This window comes from Myxocyprinus asiaticus, chromosome 21 (assembly GCF_019703515.2).
Source record: "Myxocyprinus asiaticus isolate MX2 ecotype Aquarium Trade chromosome 21, UBuf_Myxa_2, whole genome shotgun sequence".
NCBI classification, from domain to species: domain Eukaryota; kingdom Metazoa; phylum Chordata; class Actinopteri; order Cypriniformes; family Catostomidae; genus Myxocyprinus; species Myxocyprinus asiaticus.
Window position 1 is genome coordinate 4291690 of NC_059364.1, and position 27058 is coordinate 4318747.

General features: G+C 36.9%; 1 protein-coding gene across 2 annotated transcripts in view; it reads left to right on the forward strand.

Moving 5' to 3' along the window:
- The window catches only part of LOC127411922 (integrin alpha-9-like), a 137925-nt gene that overhangs the window by 24838 nt on the left and 86029 nt on the right, over nt 1-27058 (forward strand). Inside the window, exons 4-15 of one of the 2 annotated variants that reach the window (XM_051647831.1) lie at nt 2414-2537; nt 4455-4522; nt 9779-9908; nt 10014-10099; nt 10225-10287; nt 11511-11648; nt 11776-11881; nt 14327-14421; nt 17451-17541; nt 18457-18502; nt 18587-18741; nt 21376-21536. In XM_051647831.1, the coding sequence (XP_051503791.1) occupies nt 2414-2537; nt 4455-4522; nt 9779-9908; nt 10014-10099; nt 10225-10287; nt 11511-11648; nt 11776-11881; nt 14327-14421; nt 17451-17541; nt 18457-18502; nt 18587-18741; nt 21376-21536 (1263 nt within the window). The remainder of the gene's footprint in view (nt 1-2413; nt 2538-4454; nt 4523-9778; nt 9909-10013; nt 10100-10224; nt 10288-11510; nt 11649-11775; nt 11882-14326; nt 14422-17450; nt 17542-18456; nt 18503-18586; nt 18742-21375; nt 21537-27058) is intronic. The other variant, XM_051647832.1, reaches the window with a different exon arrangement.

Sequence of the window (27058 nt, forward strand, 5' to 3'; positions counted from 1 at the left end):
GGGAGAACATTGTAGTGCCACACATTGGACATTTCGCCTTGGAACTGTTGCGGTATGTGTAAGGAACCATGTAATGTCATTTTGTAAATATGACGCAACAGTCACGTAATTTTCATGAGATCAGGCTGGAAAACATTTACTCTAAAGCCTCTAAATGGATTAGGGGATAAGTAGAAGTGTGTTAAAGTTTTTAAACTACAATTTTGCAACTTAAGTAAAATCCCATTCATTTTCTCCATTGGGGAACTGAAATTTAACAATAACTTATAAACCTTTAAAGACAAACCTACTGTGAATTTCAGAGGTTGTTAATCGAGGATGTATGCTTCTGCTGAACCCATTAGTTCACCTTATTTAGACATAATTTTTTAGAAATTGTGTTTAATTTCGGAATTCCTCGTAAAGAACTACACTACCCATGATCCTGAGTAGCGCTGTTTTGAGCTCTGACACAGAAAAACAGACTTGCAGTGTTTCCCAACACAATTCAACATGCTGCCAGATAGTCATCTGACATCATGTGTGAATGTTTTTATGAATCTATGTGCCTGTAATGCCTTTAACTCTGTTGTCCATCTCAGTGGCCCATGTAAGAGCTGTTATGCACTTTCTAGCTTGGAAAAACAGAACGAAACAGGAAGCTGTGTTTTTGAGGAAATTTGGTTTCACCACCATCTTGAGCTCCTCAGCCCCGTTTACTTACAAAGACATGGGATTTGACTTAAAATAAAAGAGGGGAAGTGCAATTTATGGTGTATGATTACACGACAGGAATAATGAGGGAAACAGAGGTGTTTTGGATTGGGAAGGAGGGATCAGTGGGAGGGATCTGCTTGATAATTTACATGTTTTTTTTAATTACTCTGGTGGGATAATGACTCAGTAAATTCTGTTTCGGAAGTCTGTTTCTGTGGATGTGTTTCAGTTCATGCACAAACAACCCTAATAATTTCATCTCAGCACCACTTAAATGTATACTTCCACGTCAAAAAGCTCAAGTGACCGTGAAAGCATACATACAAATTGTCGAAGGCTGTACATATTATCTCACTTGCATGAACAGCATAACAAAACTAATCAAAACGAAAGACTCTGGATATTTTGCAGTTATTGTACGGTATACAGTAAACCAGTAAACAACTCCTCAAAGTAATGGCATAAAATGTATCTAAATGATGAGCGGTTCACTTTAACTTTACGCCCAACAGCAACACATTAGAATAAAATTGACTTGACTTACCAATGAAGTTCACTATGCAGATCTGCAATCAAGAGCAGTAACTTCAGAGGATCTTGTCATACCTTTAATCAAAACTTTTTATTGGCTCAGGTGAGGGGCAATGCCAAACTTTCCCCTCTGGCTATCTCGTTACACATGCACATGACGTTCTCTAAATCTCCCTTGATTAACATGGAAGATGACGGGCTAGCCTCACGCTTAGCAAATGAGAACGATTAAATGGCTTTAACGTAACAGACCTTAATAATAATAGAATTTTAAAAAATCTAAGAACATAAAACAAGTTTAAGATGCACAAATTATATTATGTCTTAAAAATAAATGAATGATTATGCCACATATTTTGCACAACAGTGCCACATCTGGTGGGACATCTTATTATCCTGTGTTAATGGCCTTTGTTGCTTTCTCTCTTTTTCTCTCTCTCTCTCTCTCTGGCATCAGAATGTCAGGGATTTGCTCTCTGGCTGTGCTCATGGTACTGAGGTTTTCTGTTGTTGCTGAGATCTGAGATGTTTGAATGAAGATGCTCAGCTCTCTAAAACCACCAGCCCCCTAATATCCTCTAATATCCCGGACATTTTAGATTCACAGCCATGGCCAGACTTGGCTTTGTCTTCTGTTTATGTCTCAGAAGTTAATTTAGCTTTGAAATAAAGAGAAGAAAAGACATTGTTTTTCTACTCTTTGCTCTGTCTATTTTTGTGTATCCTGTTTGTTTCTTGGTGCAATTACCATCCTTATGATGAAGACGGAACAATTTTCTACTTTACAGATGCACACTACCAGTCAAAAGTTTGTAAACAGTTACATGATTTCATGTTTATCTTGATGTTAATGACCCCTTAGATCTAAAGGCTTATGCTTAAATGCTTAAAATTAGTTTGTATACAAACATAAAATGTCCAGCATACATGTGAACTCCTTCAATACTGTTTAAAAACAGGATGCACGTCATCTACGCAAAGTGGGACTGCTTCGATTTTTGTTTAACATTTTTGTTCACTACATAATTCCAGTATTTCCATTTGTATTATTATATAGTTGTGATGATTTAATTCTGATTCTAAATTGAGTGGATGTGTCCAGACATTTGACTGATATTATATATAATGTACTATATTTGCGACATGCCTCTCACCCATCATCCTTCTCTTTTATTATTGTCTGCAGGCCTGTGCTCACCGTTGGAAGAATGTATACTATGAATCGGAGTATATACTCCCCCATGGCTACTGCTCCGTCATCCCAGCCAGTCTGCAGGGCAAATCACAGCCCCTGATACCATGTTATGAAGGTACGACTCACTTTCTATGACCACCAACCCATCAAACTGCAGTTCACTACATGGCCATGTGTGATTATTAAACCACAAAAGGTTGCGATTTAATTAAATACATATAGTCTGTATGTACTGCACACTTCAAAATGAATGAGTGTTCTGTTCTCTGTCATCATCTACACACAGAGCACATATGATGCTCATGATGCAGTGTTTTCAGTGTTTAAGTGGCCGGCTTCACACATTCACTTTGAAGCGCACAGAACATGCAGATTTTACATTTATTTTATTTAATCGCAGCCTTTTGCAGTTTAATAATGACACTAGAATGCAATTTAAACATTTAAAATTATGCATTCAAACATTTATTTTTATACCAAATATGTCAAATTCTGTGAAATCTGCATTTTATAGTTCATTCTATTTTTATGACTGGATTGCGCAATTTCGTCTGCATTCTCTGCATTGCTGAAATCATAGACCCCTACAACTATTTCGATTCAAATGAAAAGTAATTGACAGTTGAAGTCTCAAGATCTTTGATGGTATTGTGCGATGCATATGGAATCTTGTTGGGTGTACTGTACAATAAAATAGATGTTTCAGTTGAGTAGTTCTGGTCACATAAAATGTCAGCATCATTAGAAAACTCAACTTCAAAAACTCAACTGAAGCTGGCTACGGTGTTGATGCTGTCGGTCCAAGCCTTGAACCATCGTAACAACATTGGAAAATTACACTGTTTCTTGTGGCACACATCCTCTACACGCTTCACAATGAGTTATGGAGCCCTGATCATCCTCCAAAACCTCAGACTGATGTTGTCTGGCATCAAAGGCCTGGCACCACCAGAGCCAAAGAAGCAGCATAGTTCCAGTCTGTAGTTGAGAGAAATATGAGCTGTCCTGGCAGGACGCAGCACCTGGGAGTTTGGAGCACACATTTTGGGTTAAACGGATGAAATATGTGATGCATTGTACAATAAGCTAAGGGATGGTTGAGCCTTAATTGACCCAACAATACTTGAAGAGAAGCATTTAGACTGCAAGGAATGACTGTAGTGGATCCTGTAGTGGGTAAAACCATGGCAATTTGATATACTACTGAATGATTAGCATATTCGTTTACCATGGTATTTACATACTCCAATGTACTTCGTGGTATTACCAATGGTACATGTAAAACAAAAAACATGGTAAACATAGCATGTTTTGATTTAAGATTACAAAGTTAAAATTAAGACCAGGAATGTTTATTAAGAAAATAAAATTTCTTGTTGACTTATGTTGATGATATTGTAAAATAAACAGCTGTTAATACCAAATTTGGTTTGCACTCACTATTCATCACTATCCCCATCACATATTATACTTAGACAGATGTTATTGTAGTATAGTGAGTGTTTCGCCTTTAATCAGCATTACATTTCATCATCCCAGTTGGATTGCTCATATTTTACAAGATGTTTTGGTTTGATGTGGAAAGCGCGAGGGAGGGTAACAGAAATTATATTCATGACCAGAATTTGTCTCCCTGTTCAGCTCACAAGTTACTCAACCGGCCATATATTTCCTTCCGTTTCATTTCCCGACTCCAGTCCAGTTTGTTCCGGGCCAAGCGGGCCTGGTACTATGTGTGTGCAGTGCATTTTGGGGGGATCCAAGCCTAATATTTTCTGTAACCAGAGAGCACAGCAGTCCCCACTTTCCAAACCCTCCTGAGTGTGAGCATTTGTTGAATGCGCTGCTGCTCGGTCGTTCACAGTCTGTCTCGCGGCCCCCAGATTCCTCTTGGAAGGAGTTGGGATTTTGACTAGCTCCATATGGAATGTAGGATGAACTCCGGTAAATGCTGGCTCAGTCTCACAGCGAAATCATTTGTGGTCTGTTGTTTTTTCTCTCTCCATCTCTCTCCCCCTCCTCACTCTTGCAGACCATAAGAAGACCTATGGGGAAGAACATGGCTCATGCCAAGCCGGGATCGCAGGCGTTTTTACTGAGGTCAGTAGAAGTACAAGCTTGTTATGCGTTTTCACATGTGTGGTGCTCTGGGATGTTGAATTTGTGCTTTGATTACATGTTGATAAGACACAATGAAATCAGAAATTGAGTTTTGTGGCTGTTAGTCCATGTCTGTTAGTTTTGAGGCCATAAAGTGGCAAGAAAAAGTATGTGAACCCTTTGGAATTATCTGGTTTTCTGCATTAATTGGTCATTAAGTGTGATCTCATCTTCAACAATGTTACAAGTATAGACAAACACAATGTGCTTAAGCTAACAACACACAAATCATTATAATCTTTCATGTCTTTATTGAACACATCCCATTAAACATTCACAGTGCTGTGGAAAAAGTAGGTAAACCCTTGGATTTAATAACTGTTCGATCCTCCATTGGCAGCAATAAGCTCAACCAAGAGTTTCCGGTAGCTGGATAACATTCAGAAGGAATTTTGGACCATTCTTCCTTACAGAACTGCTTCAGCTCAGCCATACTCAGGATGTCTGGTGTGAACAGCTCTCTTGAGGTCATTCCACAGCATCTCTATTGGGTTAAGGTCTGGGCTCTGATTTGGCCACTCCAAAAGGTGGATTTTCTTTTTTTTAAGCCATTCTGTAGTGGATTTACTTCGATGTTTAGGGTCATTGTCCTGCTGCATCACCCAACTTCTACTGAGCTTCAGCTGGTGCACAGCAACAGGATATCTTGATAAACTTGGATATTCTTTTTCCCTTGATGATAGCAAACGGTCAAGGCCCCAAAGCAGCAAAGCAGCCCAAATCATGATGCTCCCTCCACCTTACTTTACTGTTGGGATGATGTTTTCATGTTGATATGCGGTGCCCTTTTAACCCCATGCATAGTTCTGTGTGTTCTTCCCAAATAATTCAACCTTAGTTCCATCAGTCCACAAAACATTTCCCCAGTAGCATTGTGGAGTCTCAAGGTGGTCTTTTGCAAACTTCAGGCACGTTGCAATTTTTTTGTCGGAGAGCAGCGGCTTCTGGTGTCCTGCCATGGACACCATGCCTGTTTAATGTTTTCTGTATAGTAGACTCACAAACAGAGATGTTAACCAGTTCCAATGATTCCTTCAAGTCTTTAGCTGTCACTTTAGGGTTCCTTTTTCCCCAACTGAGCATTCTGTGGTGTGCCCTTTGAGTCATCTTGGCTGGACGGCCACTTATAGGGAGAGTAGCCACGGTACAAAATCGTCTCCATTTATAGACAGTTTGTCTAACTGTGGACAGATGGATATCTAAGCTCTTTGAGTCCACGTCAGCAGATGCTTCTTGTTAATAGCAAACTCAATATATTTGAGTGCTTTTTATAAGTCAAAGTAGCTCTAACCCACACCTCCAATCTCAGATGCCAGGTTTGCCAACACCTGACTCTAATTTGCTTTTGTTGACATCATTAGCTTTGGGGTTTACATACTTTTTCCAACCCACACTGTGAATGTTTGAATAATGTATTCAATATGTACAAGAACAATATAATAATTTGTGTCAAACCAGATTTTAAGACAAATTTATACATAAATGCAGGTAGTTCCAAAGGGTTCACATACTTTTTTTTGCCACTGTATATATGCTAGTGTTTTGCTAGTAAATTTAGATAAACTTATACAAATATGTAAAAATAGATTATTTTTCTTCTATTTTGGAACAAAATTTATCTATTTTGACATATTTGTATTAGTTTATCTAAATTTACTAGCAAAAAACCCCACAATTTTGTCATAATTTACTCACCTATGACTTACTGTACTTTCTTCCGTGGAACACAAAATGAGAAATTTAGCTGCATGTCCAAGCCGCTTTTTTCCATACAATGAAAAACTGTAACTATCAAGGTCCAAAAAAGCATCATAAAAGTCTTCTGATGCCATATGGACTACATTTAGGGTAATCTTTGTTAATTTTTGGAGCTTGGCAGCCCCTTCACACTCTATGCTTGGAAATTTTGCTAAACATCTCTCTTTTTTCTGTTACTTGTAGAAAAGTAAGTCTTATGACATGAGGGTAAGTAAATTATTTGAACTATTCCTTTAAGAGGAATGTTTCATTAGTTTGTGTCCACGGCCTTTTGTTTAACAGATCTCTGCAAACTGTTTGTGTGCGATACACATATTTGCACTACATGAAATCGGAAAGTTGTTGGTCCATTTGCCCTTCAGTTTTTCCCTTTGACCCTTTCAGTGTTTTTTGTCTAAAGTGCAGCCAACCAAAGCGTTTATGTGCAGTCCAGGATTTGGCCAGCCGCTGTTGAAGAAATATTTGGAACAGATATTGGAACACAGGCTGAGAGATGTAATGCCTAATAACAAATTAGTCGATATCATCACTAGATCACCGTCTCACTCTTTTCACTTTGTGTTTGTTAAAGGTGAAGTGTGTAGTTAAGTCCAGCGTTAACTGTTAAGGCTGTGCCATATACACTCACTGAGCACTTTATTAGTAACACTATGGTCCTAATAAAAACAAACGTTTAATTCTAATCACACAGATGAGATAAAGCCATTTGAGTCCTCTCTCATTAACATGCGCTCATTTAAAGACTCTCTTTACAGAAATGCTGTTTTGCTAAAGAGACAGTACTGGTTTTAGCACGTGTTCAAATCAATGTAAATATGTGTAAATAGTAAACATTATGCAATTAAACAATAAACACGTTACAAAAAATAGTATATGAAATATGATATCTTATTTATTGATTGAATACATAGATTTGTTCATTTTTAAAAAGCCAAAATGTGTCCAAAATGATGAAAAACTAATAAAATATAATTAATCAAATCACATTTTTGTAATGTACCTAGTAAGAAGGTCCCCTGTATAATCAACAGCATTAGCTGGGTGGGAATTTCTTTCATATGTAAGCAAAAGGAACATTATAACTGAAATAAACCCATATGAATCAATATCGAACCGAATCGGAATTGAATTGAATCGAGAGCTTGTGAATCAGAATTGAATCGAATCAGGAAATCTGTATCAATACCCAGCCCTATCAGGTAAGAAGAGACAAATTCTCTATTACAAAATCTAGTGAGCTGCCAACATGGACAGCATTTTAAGGCATCATAGACACCAGACTAGGGCTATGTATTGATACAGATTTCCCTGTTTGATTCAATTCTGATTCATAAGCTTTCAGTTAAATTCTATTCTGATTCATTTGGATATATTTCAGTGATCATGCCCATATTGCTTGCATATTATATATGCGAGTGGTTTACTTGCATTGTAGAGGTTTGCACTTAAAGTATGTTATAAAAAACCCAAGCAATCACAAGGAGAATCACACAATTGAGAATTAATTGAGTTCCAAAAAGTTGTTATTTACAAAATGTACAAATAAATAGTATTTAAGAACATACATTAAGGGGGCCTGGGTAGCTCAGTGGTAAAAGACGCTGGCAACCACCCCTGGAGTTCACTAGCTCAAATCCCAGGGTGTGCTGAGTGACTCCAGCCAGGTCTCCTAAGCAACCAAATTGGCCTGGTTGCTAGGGAGGGTAGAGTCACATGGGGTAACCTCTTCATGGTCGCTATAATGTGGTTCGTTCTCGGTGGGGCGCGTGGTGAGTTGAGCGCGGATGCCGCGGTGGATGGCGTGAAGCCTCCACACGCGCTATGTCTTCGTGGCAACACGCTCAACAAGCCACGTGATAAGATGCACGGGTTGACGGTCTCAGACGCGGAGGCAACTGACATTCGTCCTCCGCTACCTCCGGGTACCTTGAGGCGAATCACTATGAGACCACGAGGACTTGAAAAAGAAAAAGTGCATTGTGAATTGGGCATTCCAAATTGGGTGAAAAAAAAGAACGTACATTATAACCAAGTTTTCTTTAAAAAAAAAAAAAAAAAGAAGAAAAAAACAGTCTAAAAACTAGAACTGTTAGAACTGTTTCCTAAAATAGCTAAAATGAGCGCTTCCACATTAGGTGAGCACTCCCCTAATGGTTATGCCCACATGCTAAAACAGGAAACTCCACATGAACACTGTAAAATGGTGAATAAAACAATAAATAAATCTGTGGACACATTAAAATTCCATGTTCAGAGACTGCTCCACAGGCTCAACATCACAGAGCAAAAGATCGATCTTGGAATTTTAAGAATCAATATCGGGATTGTTTAAATGAAGATCCTGATTAATTGGAAAATCAGTATATTTACCCAGCCCTACACCAGACATCATTGGAACAAAGCTAGTGTTGTCTTGTTCCATTAAAGCTGTAATCGATGTTGGAGGTTCACACAAAGGAATCTGAAAGGCTTAACCCATAGCAGAATGGAATACCTCGCATCTCTTCCATGGTGGGACATCTGCTCTACAGCCGCTTTGTAGTTTGGTTCGTAATGGCATCTTATCATTCGGTTGAACATCTTGAGTGACCATCAAGACCTGAAGCGTCGAAAACAGATGTTTAAAAACTCTGACACTCCTTGATCGAATGCTGACGGCTTGGCTGGAGGTGGTGTTTTATGTGTTTGGCAGTACAGGCCGAGTTAAATAGCATTTGTGTGTTTTTTGCAGTCTGGCCTTGTCAATGGAAAAAGCAGTGAGAGACGTCCGTTTGTGGCTCGATAGAACTCAGAACAACTACTGAAGAGCTCCGTTTCCTTCATCATTCAAGGGATATTCCATGCATCTAGTTTTTTTATTTGTATCCTCAGAAATAATGGGTGGCAGAAAAAGGAAACTATTTTTTTTCCACAAAAGATTCAGGGCTAAATATTTATGACTAAACTTTTAGTAGTAGTGCTTGCTAAGGCAAGTTTTTACTATTACTATTTCTCATATTCAGGGTTAGCAATAGGAACAAACCCATAATCCTAAACTTTAAACTTTGCCGCATAACTCTTCCCACACTGTTTTTGCTACATACATATAAAAGGGGGGGTTTTCATGCTGTGGTCATGTAAAACAAAATGCCTTGTCTTATTTGGAGAGTGATGTTGCAATGTTGTGGGGCAATTAAAACAGATCAAAGTTCCCTCTCAGCTTAAGACTCCATTGAGTGATCAAAGCAGAGAACGACATGCTTTTCAGCTCATGGTCGGGTTACCAGCACATAATGCAAGATAGTTTGTGGCTTTCGGTTGACCAGAGCCTCACTAAATGCTCTGTGTTTTTCTCATATAATTCTAAGCTTTTTTCAGCCATGAGGAAATGCGTAGAAACCTGTTGAAAAATTGTTGGCTTTTTGAATGGATCTCACATGATTTTATGTTGATTTCTAGGAACTGGTTGTCATGGGTGCACCGGGGTCTTATTACTGGACCGGAACAGTCAAAGTGTTTAACATGACATCCAATACACACTACAACCTTAATCAAGATTACCTGAGTCCACGGAGATACAGTTACCTCGGTAATACCTGCATTATTGTAAAACCACAACAAAACTACTACAATATTCCATGCCATTAGAATCAATATTGCCCCTCAGCCTATAACAGATTTCTGTTGTTTTTAGGATATGCAGTGACTGCTGGTCACTTTTCCTCTCCGACTACCTTAGACATTGCAGCTGGTGCACCTCAAGACAGTGGTGGTGGAAAAGTAGGTGCTTGTAACTTTGTTCCTTAATCAATTTATTGCAATGATAAGAGGTTGCAACATTAGTTCCAGGTTTTGTTGCTTGGTCACTTAGACATAATGAAGCTACAATTTCATCTATTTTATAGGTTTACATCTTCAGAATTGAGGGAACATCTCTTGTGAAGACCTTTCAAGCCTCAGGGAAAATGGTAGGTACAATATGCAGTTTATTTACAAACTGAAAAAATACAACATAATAACTCCCACCGCTTTATGTAGTCAATTATAGCTCCTTAGGCTACATCCACACAGTTACGTTTTCATTTGAAACATTCGTTTTCGTTTGATCCTCCATTGAAAACAGAGCGTTTCGAAAACGATTGATGTTAAAAGCTAAAAACAGAGGTTTCAAACTTAAAGGTGCACTCAGTCATTTTTTCCTCATAAATACCTTATAAAAGCTGTTTTATTCTACATGGAGAGGGTCTCCTCATGGGGGCTGCCATGTAAGAATCACATGACCAGTTGAATACTACTCAATCTCAGTAACCGTCCTGTTATTCAAGACTTTCAGTTATGAATAAATGAACCATGGCTGACTGTGAAAATTTCATTTCAGCAATGGCTTTGGTAACTATTGTGTTTGAATGATGCTACATCCAGCCCCCTAGGTGTCAGTGTAAGTCCAAGATGACATAAATATAAAAATAATGATGTTCTTTCTTCCATGGATTGAACACATATAAGTTATTTCGCAGAAAGTCCAGACTTCTGTATTTTAAAATGGGACTGAGGCTGTTGATCAGAAAATTACAAAAAAGGTATTTTAAAAGTAGTCTATAGGACTCATGTGCTATATTCCAAGACTTCTGAAGCCATACGATATATTTGTCGTTTTTTCTATTTGACGCATACCTTCAAATATGGCGCGTTAAGTCGTCTCATTTTAGATTTAACGTCAATGATGTCAACTTCATTGTTTCTCAAGTTTTTCATCATTGATGTCATGGCATGGCATGTAACACCAGTTTGGAACAACGTGGGTAAATTTTGACAGAATTTACATTTTTGGACAGTCTATTTATTTAAATGACTTTTATAACATTTTGTAGAATCTTCGTAAACTTTTGCCTCTACTAGATCTGTATTAGATCCAGGTAGTAGTTTACTTTTAGTGATCATACACTTTGTTTATTGAAGTATTTCTGAAAGAATAGAGTCAGTTTTTCCTCAAAGCTACTAAAGGCAGACTCCAGTTAGGGTTGTTGGGGCAGTATAGCACAGTCGTAGCTTGACTTCCTTCCAAAGGGAACTCACAATCATTAGAACTGTATGAGGAAATGTACAGTAAGTGTTGGACACAGAGGAGGGATTTGCCTTTTGCATGGCATTGTAACCTGACCCGTTTGCTCTCGGCTCGGCTTGGTTTCAGATGGGCTCTTACTTTGGCTCCTCATTGTGTGCAGTTGACCTAAACGAAGACGGACTGTCAGATTTGCTGGTGGGAGCACCCATGCACAGCGAGGTCCGGGATGAAGGCCAGGTTTCTGTTTACCTCAGCAGGGGCAATGTGAGTTCACTTTGCTTGACATTTATGTTAAAATGATAAATTGACCAATATTTGTCCCAAACATCACTTAAATGCCACTGATATATAAATATGATATATTTACATGTTTTTGTGCCTGTCTGTTCAGGGAGTAATGGAGGAAGTTGAGATATTGAATGGTAACAATGCTTACAATGGCCATTTTGGCGAGTGCATCACATCTCTCGGGGACATCGATGACGATGGTTACCAAGGTCAGTATCTGGAGTCTGTTACACTGAAAATATATTATATATAATATATTATTTGTATATACACTAAATATACCCTCTCAAAAATAAAGGTTCTTTATCAGCATTTATGGTTCCATGAAGAAACTTTAACATCAATGGAACCTTCCCATTGCACAAAAGGTTCTTTGTAGTGGGAAAAGGTTCTTTAGACTTCAAAAACGTTCTTCAAAATGGTTCTTTTAAGAACCTTTCACGGAAATGTTCTTTGGGGAACCAAAAATTGTTTTTCCTATGGCATCGCTGTGAAAACCCCTTTTTGGAACCTTTATTTTTAAGAGTGAATACAATGTACCTATAACGGGGGCCAAACAGGGAATAATTATATAAATTCAGAATATATAGTTGTTATCCCAAATGTATAATTTTAAATCTGAATATATATATATACACTTATAAATCAGAATATATATAGTTGTAAATTTTAATACATAGTTATAAATCCTGAATATATAGTTGTAAAGCTTAATTTATATTTATAAATCTGAATATTATATAAATGTAAATCCTGAATATATAAATAAAACCTAATGCACAGGAATGTTGAAAGATACACACTCATTTTCCATATTTCACTATAATGATCAGCATATATATACATATATACTCTATATATACAATATATTCAAATTCAGGTATGATTTGGGAAAACATGTTTAATATATTATATATTTTTAAATATACACTATATGGCCAAAAATATGTGGACACCCCCTTCTAATGAAAGAGTTTGGTTACTTCGTTAATACCAGTGAAGATAAATCATAATTCTACTCCAAACAATGGCATTCTAGGGCATTCGGTGCTTCCAATTTTATGGCAACAGTTTGGGGATAGCCCTTTTCTGTTCCAGCATGACAATGCCCCTGTGCACAAAGCAGAGTCCATAAAGAAATGGTTTACTGTGTCTGGCATGGAAGAAATTGACTGGCCTGCACAAAGCCCAGACCTGAACCCCACTGATCACTTTTGGGGTGAACTGGAACAGCAACTGTAAGTCAGGCCCCATCGACCAACATCAGTTCCTGACCTCACTGATAGCCTTGTGTCTGAATGAGAGCAAATCCATGCAGCCATGTTACTACATACAGTATAGTGGAAAGCCTTCCCAAAAGAGTGGAAGCTGTTATTGCACCAAAGGGGGAAATTGATGCCTATGGTTTTCAAATTGAAGGTTCATCAAGCACAACATAGTGTATGTTGAATATATAGTATGTACAAATATGTGATTTTTTTATATAATTAAAAAAATATACATGATCACATATTATATATGTTTTACATACTGTATTGCCATACTGTATATCAGATTTTTGTATGGTTCGGTTACTGGATACGTTTTTCGACGTGAAGTAGCTTCAAAGTCACCTTTGGACACTCTTCTATGACTAATGTTCTCACTCTTGATTTTCCAACTTCAGTGAGCTTCAGCTAAGATGCTTGATGCATTTGCTGATTGAAGCTTTATTTTACCGCATGTTGCCTTTGCTTTCTGTAATCATAGTCTCTGATCAGCATTGCTGTTAGTGTTTGGGGAGCCTAACAATCACATAACTTAAATAACATTAATTTCACTTGAAATCAACAGACCGAAAGTTTCCATTAATGTGGGAATGAGATAATAAGGAATTCAAGCTGTGAGAGCAACCCAACACCTAGACGTCCTGTACATCAGAGCCTTTGCTCCGGCTCTACACAAACACACCTGATGAAGTTAATTAAGAACAGCCCGAGGAATATGTGATAAATGGAGACAGATGTTTTGAATTAAAACAGGAAGTGAATCTTTCCAGTGTAGGACAAGAGGTCTAGCGGCACGTAGAGCAAGCAGATCAGGGCACCAGATCAAGAATTCTTGTAAGACTACTTGTAGCCTCTATACTATTAGTTGTTCTTGCTAAGGCAAATGGCAAGAAATTATGTAAATGTAGTATTTATTTTTTTTAACTCATGCTTCAGAGTTTTGACATTTAAACGGATTAATTTTTACATTTTTCATTTACATTTATGCATTTGGCAGACGCTTTTATCCAAAGCGACTTACAGTGCCCTTATTACAGGGACAATCCCCCTGGAGCAACCTGGAGTTAAGTGCCTTGCTCAAGGACACAATGGTGGTGGTCATGGGGATTGAACCAACAACCTTTTGCTTACCAGTTCAGTGCTTTAGTCCAATATGCCACCACCACTCCGTAGGCCACTTAATGTGGGAGTGGCCTACGATTCATTGCAAAGACAGATACTTGGTCATTGGCGAGCATGACACACTAAGCAATCCAAGACTGATGATTGGGCCCTACGATGAAAAAACCTTTTATGTCCGCTAAATTTGTCTCAGACGAATGCGCACTCAGCTTTATACCAATTGTCTCTGTCTTTCTTACTGACTCATTTCATCTTCTACTGCAGATGTGGCAATTGGAGCCCCTAAAGAGGATGATTATGGAGGAGCCATCTATATATACCATGGTGATGCCACAGGAATAGTTAACAAGTACTCTATGGTAATAAACCTCTTTCTGTCCTTATAAGTGAAATTACATTGTTAGCTTTCAACAGTTTCAACGTTGGTTCTAGAAGTGTTTTTCCCATTCGTTTTTTTCCGTAGGGATTTTTTTATAAAATCTTTCATAAGAGCGTTCTAAGCCATGAGCCAAACCATCCTGCTCCGAGGTGAATCACAACATTAAAAGTACTTAAAAATCGGACAATAAGTCAAAGGTACAAGACTGTACTTAACGTTTTTAATGAGGGCATGAATTATAATCCTGTGATGCATTGTGAATTATGTTATCTAATTACAAATTATAGAAATATATAGAACTGTTGAGTTAAATTTGTTGATTATAAGTATAGAAATAATATATTTTAAGTTTATTGCAAAATATTCAGATTTTCAGTATACAAAAATTCAATATACTGTAGGCAGTGCTGGGTAGTAACATATTTGTGTCTGTCATCATTGGAGGGTGTATAGCTCTATCAGCCACACGGGGGAAAACACGCAACTGCCTTCGTAATTTTTACACAATATAAAATAAATTTATGCTCCAGTCTTCTGAATTTTTGGACAAAAGCACCACTCAAATGATTAGACCATGCCTTCTCATGACGAATAATTATGCAAGTAACTAAACACTGTTGATGTGTATCTGTAAAATATTATGGGCCCTATTTTAAGCATGCAAGCGCTAAGCACAGTGCCTTAATTCATAAGTGTAAAGTCAATGGGCATGGCCATTATTGGTATTAGTATTTTCATTCAAGCATGCGCTAAGTCCCAGGGCGTGCTGAGTGACTCCAGCCAGGTCTCCTAAGCAACCAAATTGGTCCAGTTGCTAGGGAGGGTAGAGTCACACGGGGTAACCTCCTCGTGATTGCTATAATGTGGTTCGCTCTCGGTGGAGCACGTGGTGAGTTGTGCGTAGATGCCGCGGTGGATGGCGTGGGCCTCCACACGCGCTATGTCTCCGTAGTAACGCGCTCAACGGGCCACGTGATAAGATGCGCGGGTTGACGGTCTCAGACGCGGAGGCAGCTGAGATTCGTCCTCCACCACGCCACCACGAGGACTTAGAGGAAATTGGGAATTGGACATTCCAAAGTGGGAGAAAAAGGGGAGAAAATCCCCCCCCGCCCCCAAAAAAAGCATGCGCTAAGTGTATGCGCAAGTGGGTTTGGCGAAATCGAGCGCACAAGGCGCTAATCGGGTCAATGGAGGTTCTTATCCGGCACGTCTCCGTTCTATTATACAGTCCATTTCCTGTCAAGCACCAGCGATATAAACAAAGACAGCACATTCATAAGAAGTTGGTAGTGTAAATGGACTGTATGCAATGAATTGGAAGAATAAAAATATGGATTTACATTATTTTGTGCGTCCTTGTTAAATAGGACACGTTCCTTTTATACGCATGGAAAATGTGGTTCATGATATGGATGTAGGCTCCATTAAATTACAGAGAATGTAAGTATTATTAATAATTTTCATCTACTGACACACAAATCATGGCTAGTATTAACAGTGATTGTATCGGCACATACTTCACTTCTGCCAGTCAACATTGATTTTGAAAAATATAATTAATTTATTGAAACACGGAAAAATTAATCCAAAAATATTTCTTCTAAATTACACTTCAAACTAAACTAAAATATAATCAAAATAACGAAGTGGTCAAAAAAATCATACCAAATCCAAACATTTAACTCTCTCCTTCTTCCACGGGCCCCTGTTGCAGTGACTTAAACATAACAATAAAAATAATAATAATTATAATAATTGAAAAAATAAACCATGACCTCTACAAAATGTAACGCAAATCTCATAATTTTTTGATTCAACAAACGGCTTCAACAGCGATTGTCAAGGACGTTATTTGATGTTCTGTACTTTCAGAGTTTGGACATGAACTTTATTACCACCTGCTGGTGGAACTCCAAACTGCAAATGCAGGAACTGAATTTGGACTTTGCGCTGAGTTAAGAGGTGGTATTGAAACGTCTTAGCACAATGACCAAATTTGTAGGAAAATAACAAATTGTGCTTTGCGTCACTTCATTTACATACAATACACCCACAGTTTGCGCGCCTACACCCACAATAGTGCAAACACTCCCACCCATGCCCATTTGCGCTTTGCACTGGCAAGAAAATTGCGCTTAGGTTTAGCGCTCTCACGAAAATTGGATAAGATGTTGCGCACGGTCCCTATGTCTACATCAAATCCAGTAACCTTCTAGAAGTCTGGACAAAATAAAAAATCTAAAAAAACAGACAAATAGCAAGTAAAACACAAAAACACCCAACAACACGCATATTTTGAAAGTGCATTTCAGCAACTAATGGCAAAATGGTTTAAATTATCCTAATTAAATGCATATGACATCATAAAGAGTTATGCCAGAGGTAATACAAAAGTGATCGGATTAGACCTAAAAAATATAATCCAAGAGATTACGCTTCTGATTGCAGTTTAAATCATGTCATTTTAATCCATACCAGATTACAATTCAGAAGTAATAAGTAGTTTGATTCAATTGCGTTGTTCACAGTGTGTCATGGGAGTGGGCGGTCGCTGCAGAGCTCGTTTGCCTCTGTTTGTTCGCCACTGTTCTCTTATTAGTGGATTTTCCTCTGTTGGATCATGGGTATTGTAGACATTTTATAATAATGAAGCTGAAATAATGCACACTGATGGCTTAAGCAGAAACATATATTATTGATTAACAAACTCAGCTCACAGTAGGTCTGTCTTTAAAAGTTAGCATACAAATAATTTTGTCTATGGTAAAATGAATGGGATTTTTACTTGCTAAATGTTGCGCACTATTCCAAATGGATTACATTATGGAAGTAAAATGGTTTACGAACATCATTTCATGTTGACTTTAATGCTTTGATTAGGTATTTATTCACTGACCAGCAATTGTTCACATGTTGATGTGAAAACTGATTTAATACTGCTGATACTGAATGAAAACTGCTGATTGCTTCATGTCATGTTCTTTCTCTCATCTTGATTTTTTACAGAGATTGTCTGGGCGAAACATTAATCCCACCCTCCAAATGTTCGGCCAGTCAATTTCCGGCAATGTGGACATGGATGGGAATGGATATCCAGGTTTGGATTTGCTTTAGACACTTGGCTCATTTCACTCAAATTAACATTGAGAATGTTCAGAATTAACGACATCAAAACCACCCACATACAGTGAGAACTACGACGGGTGCCAGACCACTTACTTTTTGGCCTTTATATTATGTGTAAAGATGAAACAGTGTTTTACCAACCTTTAGTGTGTTCCAGTTCTACACTGGATATACGTACATTATACTGTAATTAAACGAAGAAGATTTTGTCAAAGCCAGTTCAGATTGCAATGCAATAACAACTACTCAGAACAAGATAGCATCCACAAAAGCAATGCCCGTGCAAAGAAGGACACAAAAAAACACCCTAGAATCTTAGCGGAAAGTTTTAATCAGGCTCACACCACTCACATTTTCTTCATGAAATCAAATGTATTACTCATATTATAGTGCAGTGTAGCACATTCAAATCTGTTTTTTAAAACCTTGTGATGCTCTTCCATTCCGACGGCCAAACGTCCCATCACGGTTCTACTCATCTTTTATTTTATTTTATTTTTTTACGTCCACAGAAGAATGCAGGAAATGACAGAACTAATTATATGATGGAGAATGTTCCATGCAGCACTAATCCCAGGAATGTAGATTAAGTGTATGATTAATTTTCTTAACCGCTTTTTGACACGTTCCGTCTACTGGGCCGAACTCATAACGCTGTGGCCAGCAAGCATTTTGTTTACAGCATTCCACAGTGGACACTAACACACTTAAACTTACAGACATAAAAAGAAACAAAGAAGGCTTCATTTTCCATTAGCAAAACAATTAGCGCTTGATAAATGTCATATATAGCAGTTTGCATGAAAGTAATTGTAACGAAATGTTTATCAGATATTATGAATATCATTTCTGACCTTCCTGATAAACGTTTTTGCCTACATTTCAGATATAACAATAGGGGCGTTCATGGCTGACAGTGTGGTGTTACTAAGGTGAGATCTTTAAATCTGGCAAGGGCTAGTATTCACATTTAATTAAACACCCACTGACCTGTCCTTTCTGTTTCTATGTGAAAGATCCAGACCAGTAATATCAGTAGACGTCTCTATCTTCCTGCCCATCTCTATCAACATCACAGTACCGCAGTGTCATGAAGGTCCTCAGCATCTCAACTGCTTTAACGTCACAGTCTGCATGAGCTTTAGAGGGAAACACGTTCCTGGACACATAGGTGAGGGTGGCCTTTAAATTGGTGATATAATTTGTGTACATTTTATTAGCATTTTTTAAAAGTCTACTTATAATTAGGGCTGTCAATCGAATTAATCACATGGTATGCCTATTAATTAATCAAAATAATCGCATATAAATATTTGCTGAGAAAGCCCCTTAAATAACAAGCAATCCATTTTGTTAGTATGAGATTTATTATGATGGCTTGTCTAAGGACGCGTCAATGTACACCTGCATCAGACGGACGCTTTTGGAGCATCTCGGTTGTGTCGCGTCATAAACATAACATTTTTAGGTTAAGTTAAACATAGTTTTAATTTTAGAAAAACATGTCTTGAAATCCCTGATTCGGATTTGTGCTCCATTAAGCTGTGTTTGAATGCAAATGTAACACACACAGACATACACATTTACACACTCACACCTACGGGCAGTTTAGGGTCTCCAATTAACTTAGCCTGTATGTCTTTTGGACTGTGGGAGAAACCAGGACACCCAGAGGAAACCCACACAAACACAGGGAGAACATGCAAACTCCACACAGAAAGGCCCAGTTGAGCCAGGACTCGAACCCGTGACCTTCTTGCTGTGAGGCTACAGTGCTACCCACTGAGCCAGTTTTTTTTACACGTTATTTTTTATATAATTAATCGCACTGAATGAACGTGTTAAATCAACAGCCCTATTTACAATATGGTCATTGTCTGATAGTTACAGTATTTTTTCATAGTACATCAAACTCTTTAGTTTCAAAATATCAAGGATAATTTGATTTCTCATGTTGTGAATCCTTAAATTGCTAACTACCTCAAATGGTTATAAAGTAAATTCTTCAGTTCTTCAACCATATGAAAAGCAGTCAGAGGGTACAGTCTAAACCAGGGAGAGTAGTATGTTTTTTCAGTTCAGTCATGACATTCGTATTCATTAAACCTAGTTGTTTTGGTCCTGAAATTTTGAAGGCTGTTATTTTTAATAGTCGACACGAGACTGACTTCATGTGTTCACTTAAATTACCGGAACAGACACTGTGTAGTCATGGGGCGTAGAAGGTGTAGATTTCTTATGATTCGATGACTTCTTGTTTAGCCTTTGGGTGTGGCCACTTTTTGCTGAGTGGGTGTGGTCTTATGGGAGATGGAGTATTTATAGGGGATGGTACATAATGAGAGGTTTCAGGGAAAAACAGAGCACTAGTGTTAGCTGCGCTTGGCATCCACACTGGAAAGAGCTGCAGCACCTTGTGTTAAGGTGACGCCCGGGTTTCATTGACTGGGATGAGCTCATAGTGCACTCACAGCTGGACATATTAAAAGAACAATCCCCTGCATTGGTCCAGGAGTGCCTTCATACACCCAAACATTCATTAGTGGAACACCCTATGAGACCAATAGAGTAATAATAGCTCTTAAATACTTCATGCAAGTACATGTATGCAGAGGTGTGCGCTTGGCCAATGTATTGCCAATCCATGGTCCAGCTGAACATACTGACAGTTCACACTATATCCGCTATAGCGCCCCTTGCACCACGTATTTGAGTTGTGTTACAGTTTGAACACAATAATGCACTAAATCGATCTTGCTTGGCTTGAAGTGCCTGCGTTTCTGTACTTGTGTAGAGGATGTGACTTATAGCCCAGCAATAAAAAAAGAAATAAGAAGTTATGTTTTACTTAATAAAAAAATCTGTTTTAAGAATTTTTGCATTTTGACATTATTTTCATGACATTTGAGCAATTCTCATTATTGTAAGATGGAAAATTTTTTTTAAAGGTGAAGTGTGTCATTTTTGCGCCGCTAAGCCACCAAACAGAATTATAAGATATTATAAGATGAAATATTTATAACATGAAAAAATACACATTTTTTCTTTAAATTACAAATTTGTTATTACATATATATATATATATATATATATATATATATATATATATATATATATATATATATATATATAATGAATTAATATTATTTAACATTTAATAAATTCATATTTATATTTTATCATAATTTCTATATTTTAAAATATGTATTTAGTACATTTGTAAGTATATATCATGGTAGTACTTGTTGTGATTTTATTTAATTTTGCTGATTTTAATTTTTAATTAATTAATAAAAAAAAATTATAATAGTAATTCGAATTTGTGAGAAAGTGTGCTTAATTGTCACATATATATTGCCACAATGCCAAAAATCTTAATATCCTAAAAATAGACTGTTTACTTTTTTGCAAAATGTCATTTCTTATATTGTTCTTTTGCTTTTGGGGTGAAACATAAGCTGAAATTGTCTAGTTTCGTGAGATTCGCCCATCTTACATTTTAAATCAGGTATTTCCCAAAACGGCCTTGCCATTTTCTCAAACATCCAAAAATGAATCAAAAACACTGAACTCTTGGACGTGGTCCCAGAAATATTCTTGCACTGTTTTATTTCATTTTCATGACTGTGACAGTGGGAACTTCATGTTTTACTTGACTTTGTTTTTAAGTCTGAAATGTGGGACTGCAGGGCCCTGGAATGCCTGTGATAGTGAGTGTATAAACACAGGCCGTCTGAGGAATTGTTTAAGAGATGTTTATACACTGTCTTCTAACTGAAATGCGCATGTCTATCTTTCTCCTCAGAGCTGTTGTACAATCTAACGGCAGATTCAGATAAGAGACACAAAGGTCTACCACCACGGGTGTATTTTGCAAATGGCGGAGAGCAGATGGGTGTTGTGAGTCAGCGTTTCAACCTAGAAATCAATCGACAGCAGTGCCATCAGTACACGTCCTTCGTAAGGGTGAGTATTCCTTTGATTTCAGAGTATTTCACATGTTCTACAACTTCAAGCATCAGGGATGTGGCCCATTTTCATGGAGGTCTCAACCCTACAGAATTCAGGCCGGTCCATGTGATGTTGTTTGCTCTTGTCCTCGGCTGACCGGGTGTCTTTTCTCTCCCATGACCCGTGGTGCACTCAACCCTGCTCTAGAGCTCAGGACATGTTGTGCAGAACTTTACTTCACACAAATCGACACACAGACCAAATATGTCCATGTGTATTTTTATGTAATTCCTTTCAAATACACTGCCTGGCCAAAAAAAAAAAACCAACAAAAAAAAAAGTCGCCGTTTGGATTTAAATAAGCAGATACTTAAGAACCTATGACTGGATCATTATTGCAGTGATTAATATGTTTCAGCTGGCAACAATGCTTCTAACCATAAATGATGCAGTGTGTAGCTTCTCATGTCTTAACCATGAAGATGGATGTCGGAAGACGTATTCCCTATCCTGTGGTCGTGGAAAAGATGTTACTGTGTTTCAGAAGGGGCAAATTATTGGCCATGATCAAGCAAAGAAAACAACTAAGGAGATTACTGAAATCACTGGAATTGGGTTAAGAACTGTCTAACGCATTATTAAAACCTGGAAGGATAGTGGTGAACTGTCAGCCTTGCAGAAGAAATGTGGCTGGAAAAAAATCTTGAATGATCGTGATCGGAGATCACTAAAACACTTGGTCACATCTTAAAAAAATCGACATTAGAACTCACGGCTATGTTTAATAGTGAAAGTAAGAGCATTTCCACACGCACAATGCGACGAGAACTTACAGGATTGGGACTAAACAGCTGTGTGGCCACAAGAAAGCCACTTGTTAGTGAGGCTAATTGGAAAAAACAACTTCAGTTTGAAAGGGAGCGTAAAGATTGGACTGTGGAGCAATGGAAAAAGGTCATGTGATCTGATGAGTCCAGATTTATCATATTCCAAAGCAATGGGCGTGTCAGGGTAAGAAGGGAAGCGCATGAAGTGATGCACCCGTCATGCATAGTGCCCACTGTACAAGCATCTGGAGGCAGTGTTATGATCTGGGGTTGCTTCAATTGGTCAAGTCTAGGCTCAGCAATGTCAGCTGACTACCTGAATGTACTGAATGACAAAGTTATCCCATCAATGGATTTTTTCTTCTCTGATGGCACTGGCATATTCCAGAACGACAATGCCAAGATTCATCAGGCTCAAATTGTGAAAGTGTGGTTCAGGGAGCATGAGGAATCATTTTCACACATTAATTGGCCACTACAGAGTCCTGAACTTAACCCCATTGAAAGTCTTTGGGATGTGCTGGAGAAGACCTTACGGAGTGGTTCAACTCTCCCATCATCAATAAAAGATCTCAGCCAAATATTAATGCAACTCATGACGGAAATAAATGCTGTGACGTTAAATAAAGTTGTCAAAACAATGCCACAATGAATGCACACCATAATCAAAGCTAAAGGTGGTCCAACAAAATATTAGAGTATGTGACTTTTTTTTTTTGGCCAGACAGTGTAGCTTTATTAATAGTGGTTGGAGGACAAAACAAACTATGCCCCCGTTGGGAGTTTTGAAACACTGTGTAATATCTGAATTTAACATGAAAGGGGTAAATGGAATGTCATAAATGTAAAACCCAAAAGTGACCTTTCTGCGAACATTTAGTCACCCTCATGTCAGTCCAAATCCATAGATTTTTACTTCTGTCGAACACACAAGGGTATTACAAACATACTACAAAACAAGGTGGCAATTCTGAATAAAAAAGGCATAATGTTAAAGTAGTCCATACAACACTTACACTATATTACAAATCTTCTAAAGCCATACAAAAACTTTGTGTGAGGAACAGTCTGAAAAGGGATAGTTAGCTGAAAAATGATAATTTTCTCATCATTTACTCACCCTAATGCCATCTCAAACTTGAATGACGTAACACAAATGAAGATATTTTGAAGGATATATGATGTCTGTGTTTGCCAGAGGTCCAAAACTTTCATCAAGATTTTTAGTGAATAAAGACTTAAATTTTGGTCTGTTTCTCGCTCAAAACTGATCGTATTACTTCAGAAGACATGGATGACCATTTGAGTTGTCACAGTCTGTCTCCCTCAAGTTTCCTAGGACTCTTATTTTGAAGTGTTTCTCCCGGACTACAGTTCCCATCATGCACTTCCCTCATCAGTGCCATCTGTTCCCCATTGTTCTCACCTGTTTTCCATTCCCTCGTTAGCCCTTGTGTGTGTATATATACCCTCTAGTTTTGCATTTCTTTGTCAGTTCTTGTTTGTTGCTTTATGAGTTCACTATTATCATCTTCATTAAAAGCCTGCATTTAGATCCAGCGTCTCCCGTCTCATCTCAGCAACAATCCATTATATGAGTCATATGAATTACTTTTATGCTGCCTTTATGTGCTTTTTGGAGCTTGAAAGTTTTAGACCCCTTTGACCTACATTTTTTCGGACAAGAGCACATCATACATCCTTCAAAATATCTTCGTTTGTGTTCCACAAAAGAAAGTCATATGAGTTTGAGTAAATGTGTGAGTAAATTATCTGAGAATTAACATTTCTAGGTGATTTATCCCTTTAAGTCATCCTTTTTTTTTTTTTTTTTTTTTTTTTTAAATGGCAGGTTTCAGGCCATCAGTGGTGCCAGATGGAATATACGTTAATGCAAATGAGATTTTAGAGCTTTGGCACATAATTTCAGCAAATAATTACATACATTTTGATCTGTTTCTCATACAAAGCTTTTGCAAAGAAGACTTTGAATAGAGCACACAAGTTGAATGGACTAAGGTGCTTTTTTGTAATTTTTTTAAGCTTGACAGCCTTAGTTCCTATTCACTTTTTATTGTATGAAAAATAACAATTTGGACATTGTGCAAAACATCTCCTTTTGTGTTCTACAGAAGAAAGTAATGCATATGGTTTTGGAACAACATGACTGTGAGTAAATGTTGACAGATTTAGCATTTTTAGGTAAACTATTCCTTTAAGTCACTATTGACTTCAAAGCTTTCCTTCAAAGGACGTCAGACATATTTGCGTTTTTTGTTTTTTTTGTTGTTGCTGAGGTTAAAAGCTTGCATCAAACTCACAATCATGTGGGAGCTCTTGTGGTTTTACTCAAAAAGGAATTTAAACAAGTGACGATAGTAAGAGATAATAGATGTGGCGCCATCACAATAAAATGCCGACCATCAGGTGACAAACCATTGGGTACCTTTGAAATGTAGCGTTCTTAATGAAAGACTTCATTTTACGACTTGTCGAGAGACGGTCGTCATTGTGGCCACACAGTTAGCCTCTTGTCTGCTGGTAACTGGCTGGTATCACAGCATTCAGTACTTTGTACAGCTTCAGTATCCTCAGGGTGTTGCTGATGTGGAGCTGTAGCTCTAACAAGAAGGCCCTCACAAAGCCTGTAAATTTCACCGCCACTGCTTTACAAGCCACTGTAGGCCACATCTCCATAGGGGAGCTTCTTACAGGAAGAGCTTGCCCCATGCCAGGGTCCTGTTTTTCCTTTTTACTGAAAAGCACATGAAACAAATATGCATTAATCAGCAACATACAACCAGCTGACAATACAGTGCCAGATTTGTTGAGCTAGCCTTCCTACATTTACTCAAGTACAGTCACACACTGTTTCCTTTTATCTGCCGTAAGACTGATGAGGGTCATTCAATAAAGCGAGTGTCTTTTGTGTCCATCATTAACGTGCGTGAATAATGATTTTTACAATGGATAGCTGACACCCAATTTTATTGTGTTATTAGAAGCATTTTTCTGTATATATCATCAAAAATACTGTCATTTATTTTATTTTGAAATGTTCTTTTGAAATGTTTGAAGCCATTATGCGGTCAAGACCTGGAACTACTTCATAGCCGTGCGTTTAGTTGAAAAATAATTGCACACCATAGAATGTCCGTCAACCAATCAGAATCAAGCATTCAACAGACCTGTGGTATATATATACAGTAGGTTGCCATTTTGTTGTTCATGTTGACAAAAAACATACAAGTAATAAAAAAAAAATCAGATATTTTGACATAATGAAAAGGCACATTTTGTAAAGGTCATGTGGTGTAACCCTGAGAAAACTTCTTGTCATTTGTCAAAAATTCATGATATTTGCAAACTTTTTGAAAAGTGTTGAAAACTTTTTTGAAATGAATGATCAAGTTGTGTACACTAATGTATTCAAGGTGCAAGGAAACTATTTTAATACCTTTTACTTGATGGTTTCACCACATGACATTAAATATATATATATATATATTTAATGACTTTACCTGTGTATATATATATATATTTAGTGACTTTACCTGTGTGTGTATATATATATATATATATATATATATATATATATATTTAATGACTTTACCTGTGTGTGTGTGTATATATATATATATATATATATATATATATATATATATATATATTTAATGACTTTACCTGTGTGTGTATATATATATATATATATATATATATATATTTAATGACTTTACCTGTATATATATATATATATATATATATATATATATATATATATATATATATATATTTAATGACTTTACCTGTGTGTGTGTGTATATATATATATATATATATATATATATATTTGAAAATGCTGGAAATGTTTTTCAACAATGTATGAAACCAAATTGGAAAAACAGAAACATTTTTATGAATGTTACAAGGGTGTTTTAAACTAGAAATTTAAAAGATTATTTAATCATTAAAAGAGATTAAGATTGAGAGTATAATTTTTATTCACCTCACAAAACCTTATAGAAAAATAAATAAATAAATATATATATATATATATATATATATATATATATATATATATATATATATATCTGTATATTATAAATAATTATATATAAATATTTTTTGTCTATATATTATTCTCTATAAATATATATAGAAATACTTTTTAAGTTAACAATTTATCATTTTAAAACCCTGAACAGTATGTCAGTTAATGCATCAAAACTGTTACCATTATAACCATTCTTTACTAAAATATTGTACTATTTCTTTAATCAAACAAACTCATTTAAAATGTGAATTCTACAAGGAAAACCAAATATCTTATTTATCTTATATGTTGCTAGGTTTGTGAGAAGGGCACAATCTTAAATTGTCAACCCTGTTACCATTATTTTGTATAGTAAACAATTGATAAGTGAAAACAGGGTATTTATAGAAATATCAACATTTAATTCTATTTTTTATAAGCATTTTAAAGTGAAATGATCTAGAAAACAAGGCAACTAATGTCTAAAAGAACTGTGTAACTGTCAACTCTCTTTTTCTGAGGGCATAGTTATGACCTAAAATACATTAAAATCTATCAGTTTATCTTGAAAGGATCCAAAGCTATTTATTAACACATTGTTAAATGTTTGTAGAATGTTTGAAATGTCACACAAATTTACTCTACAAATCACAGTGGCAAAGGGCACATGTCTGATA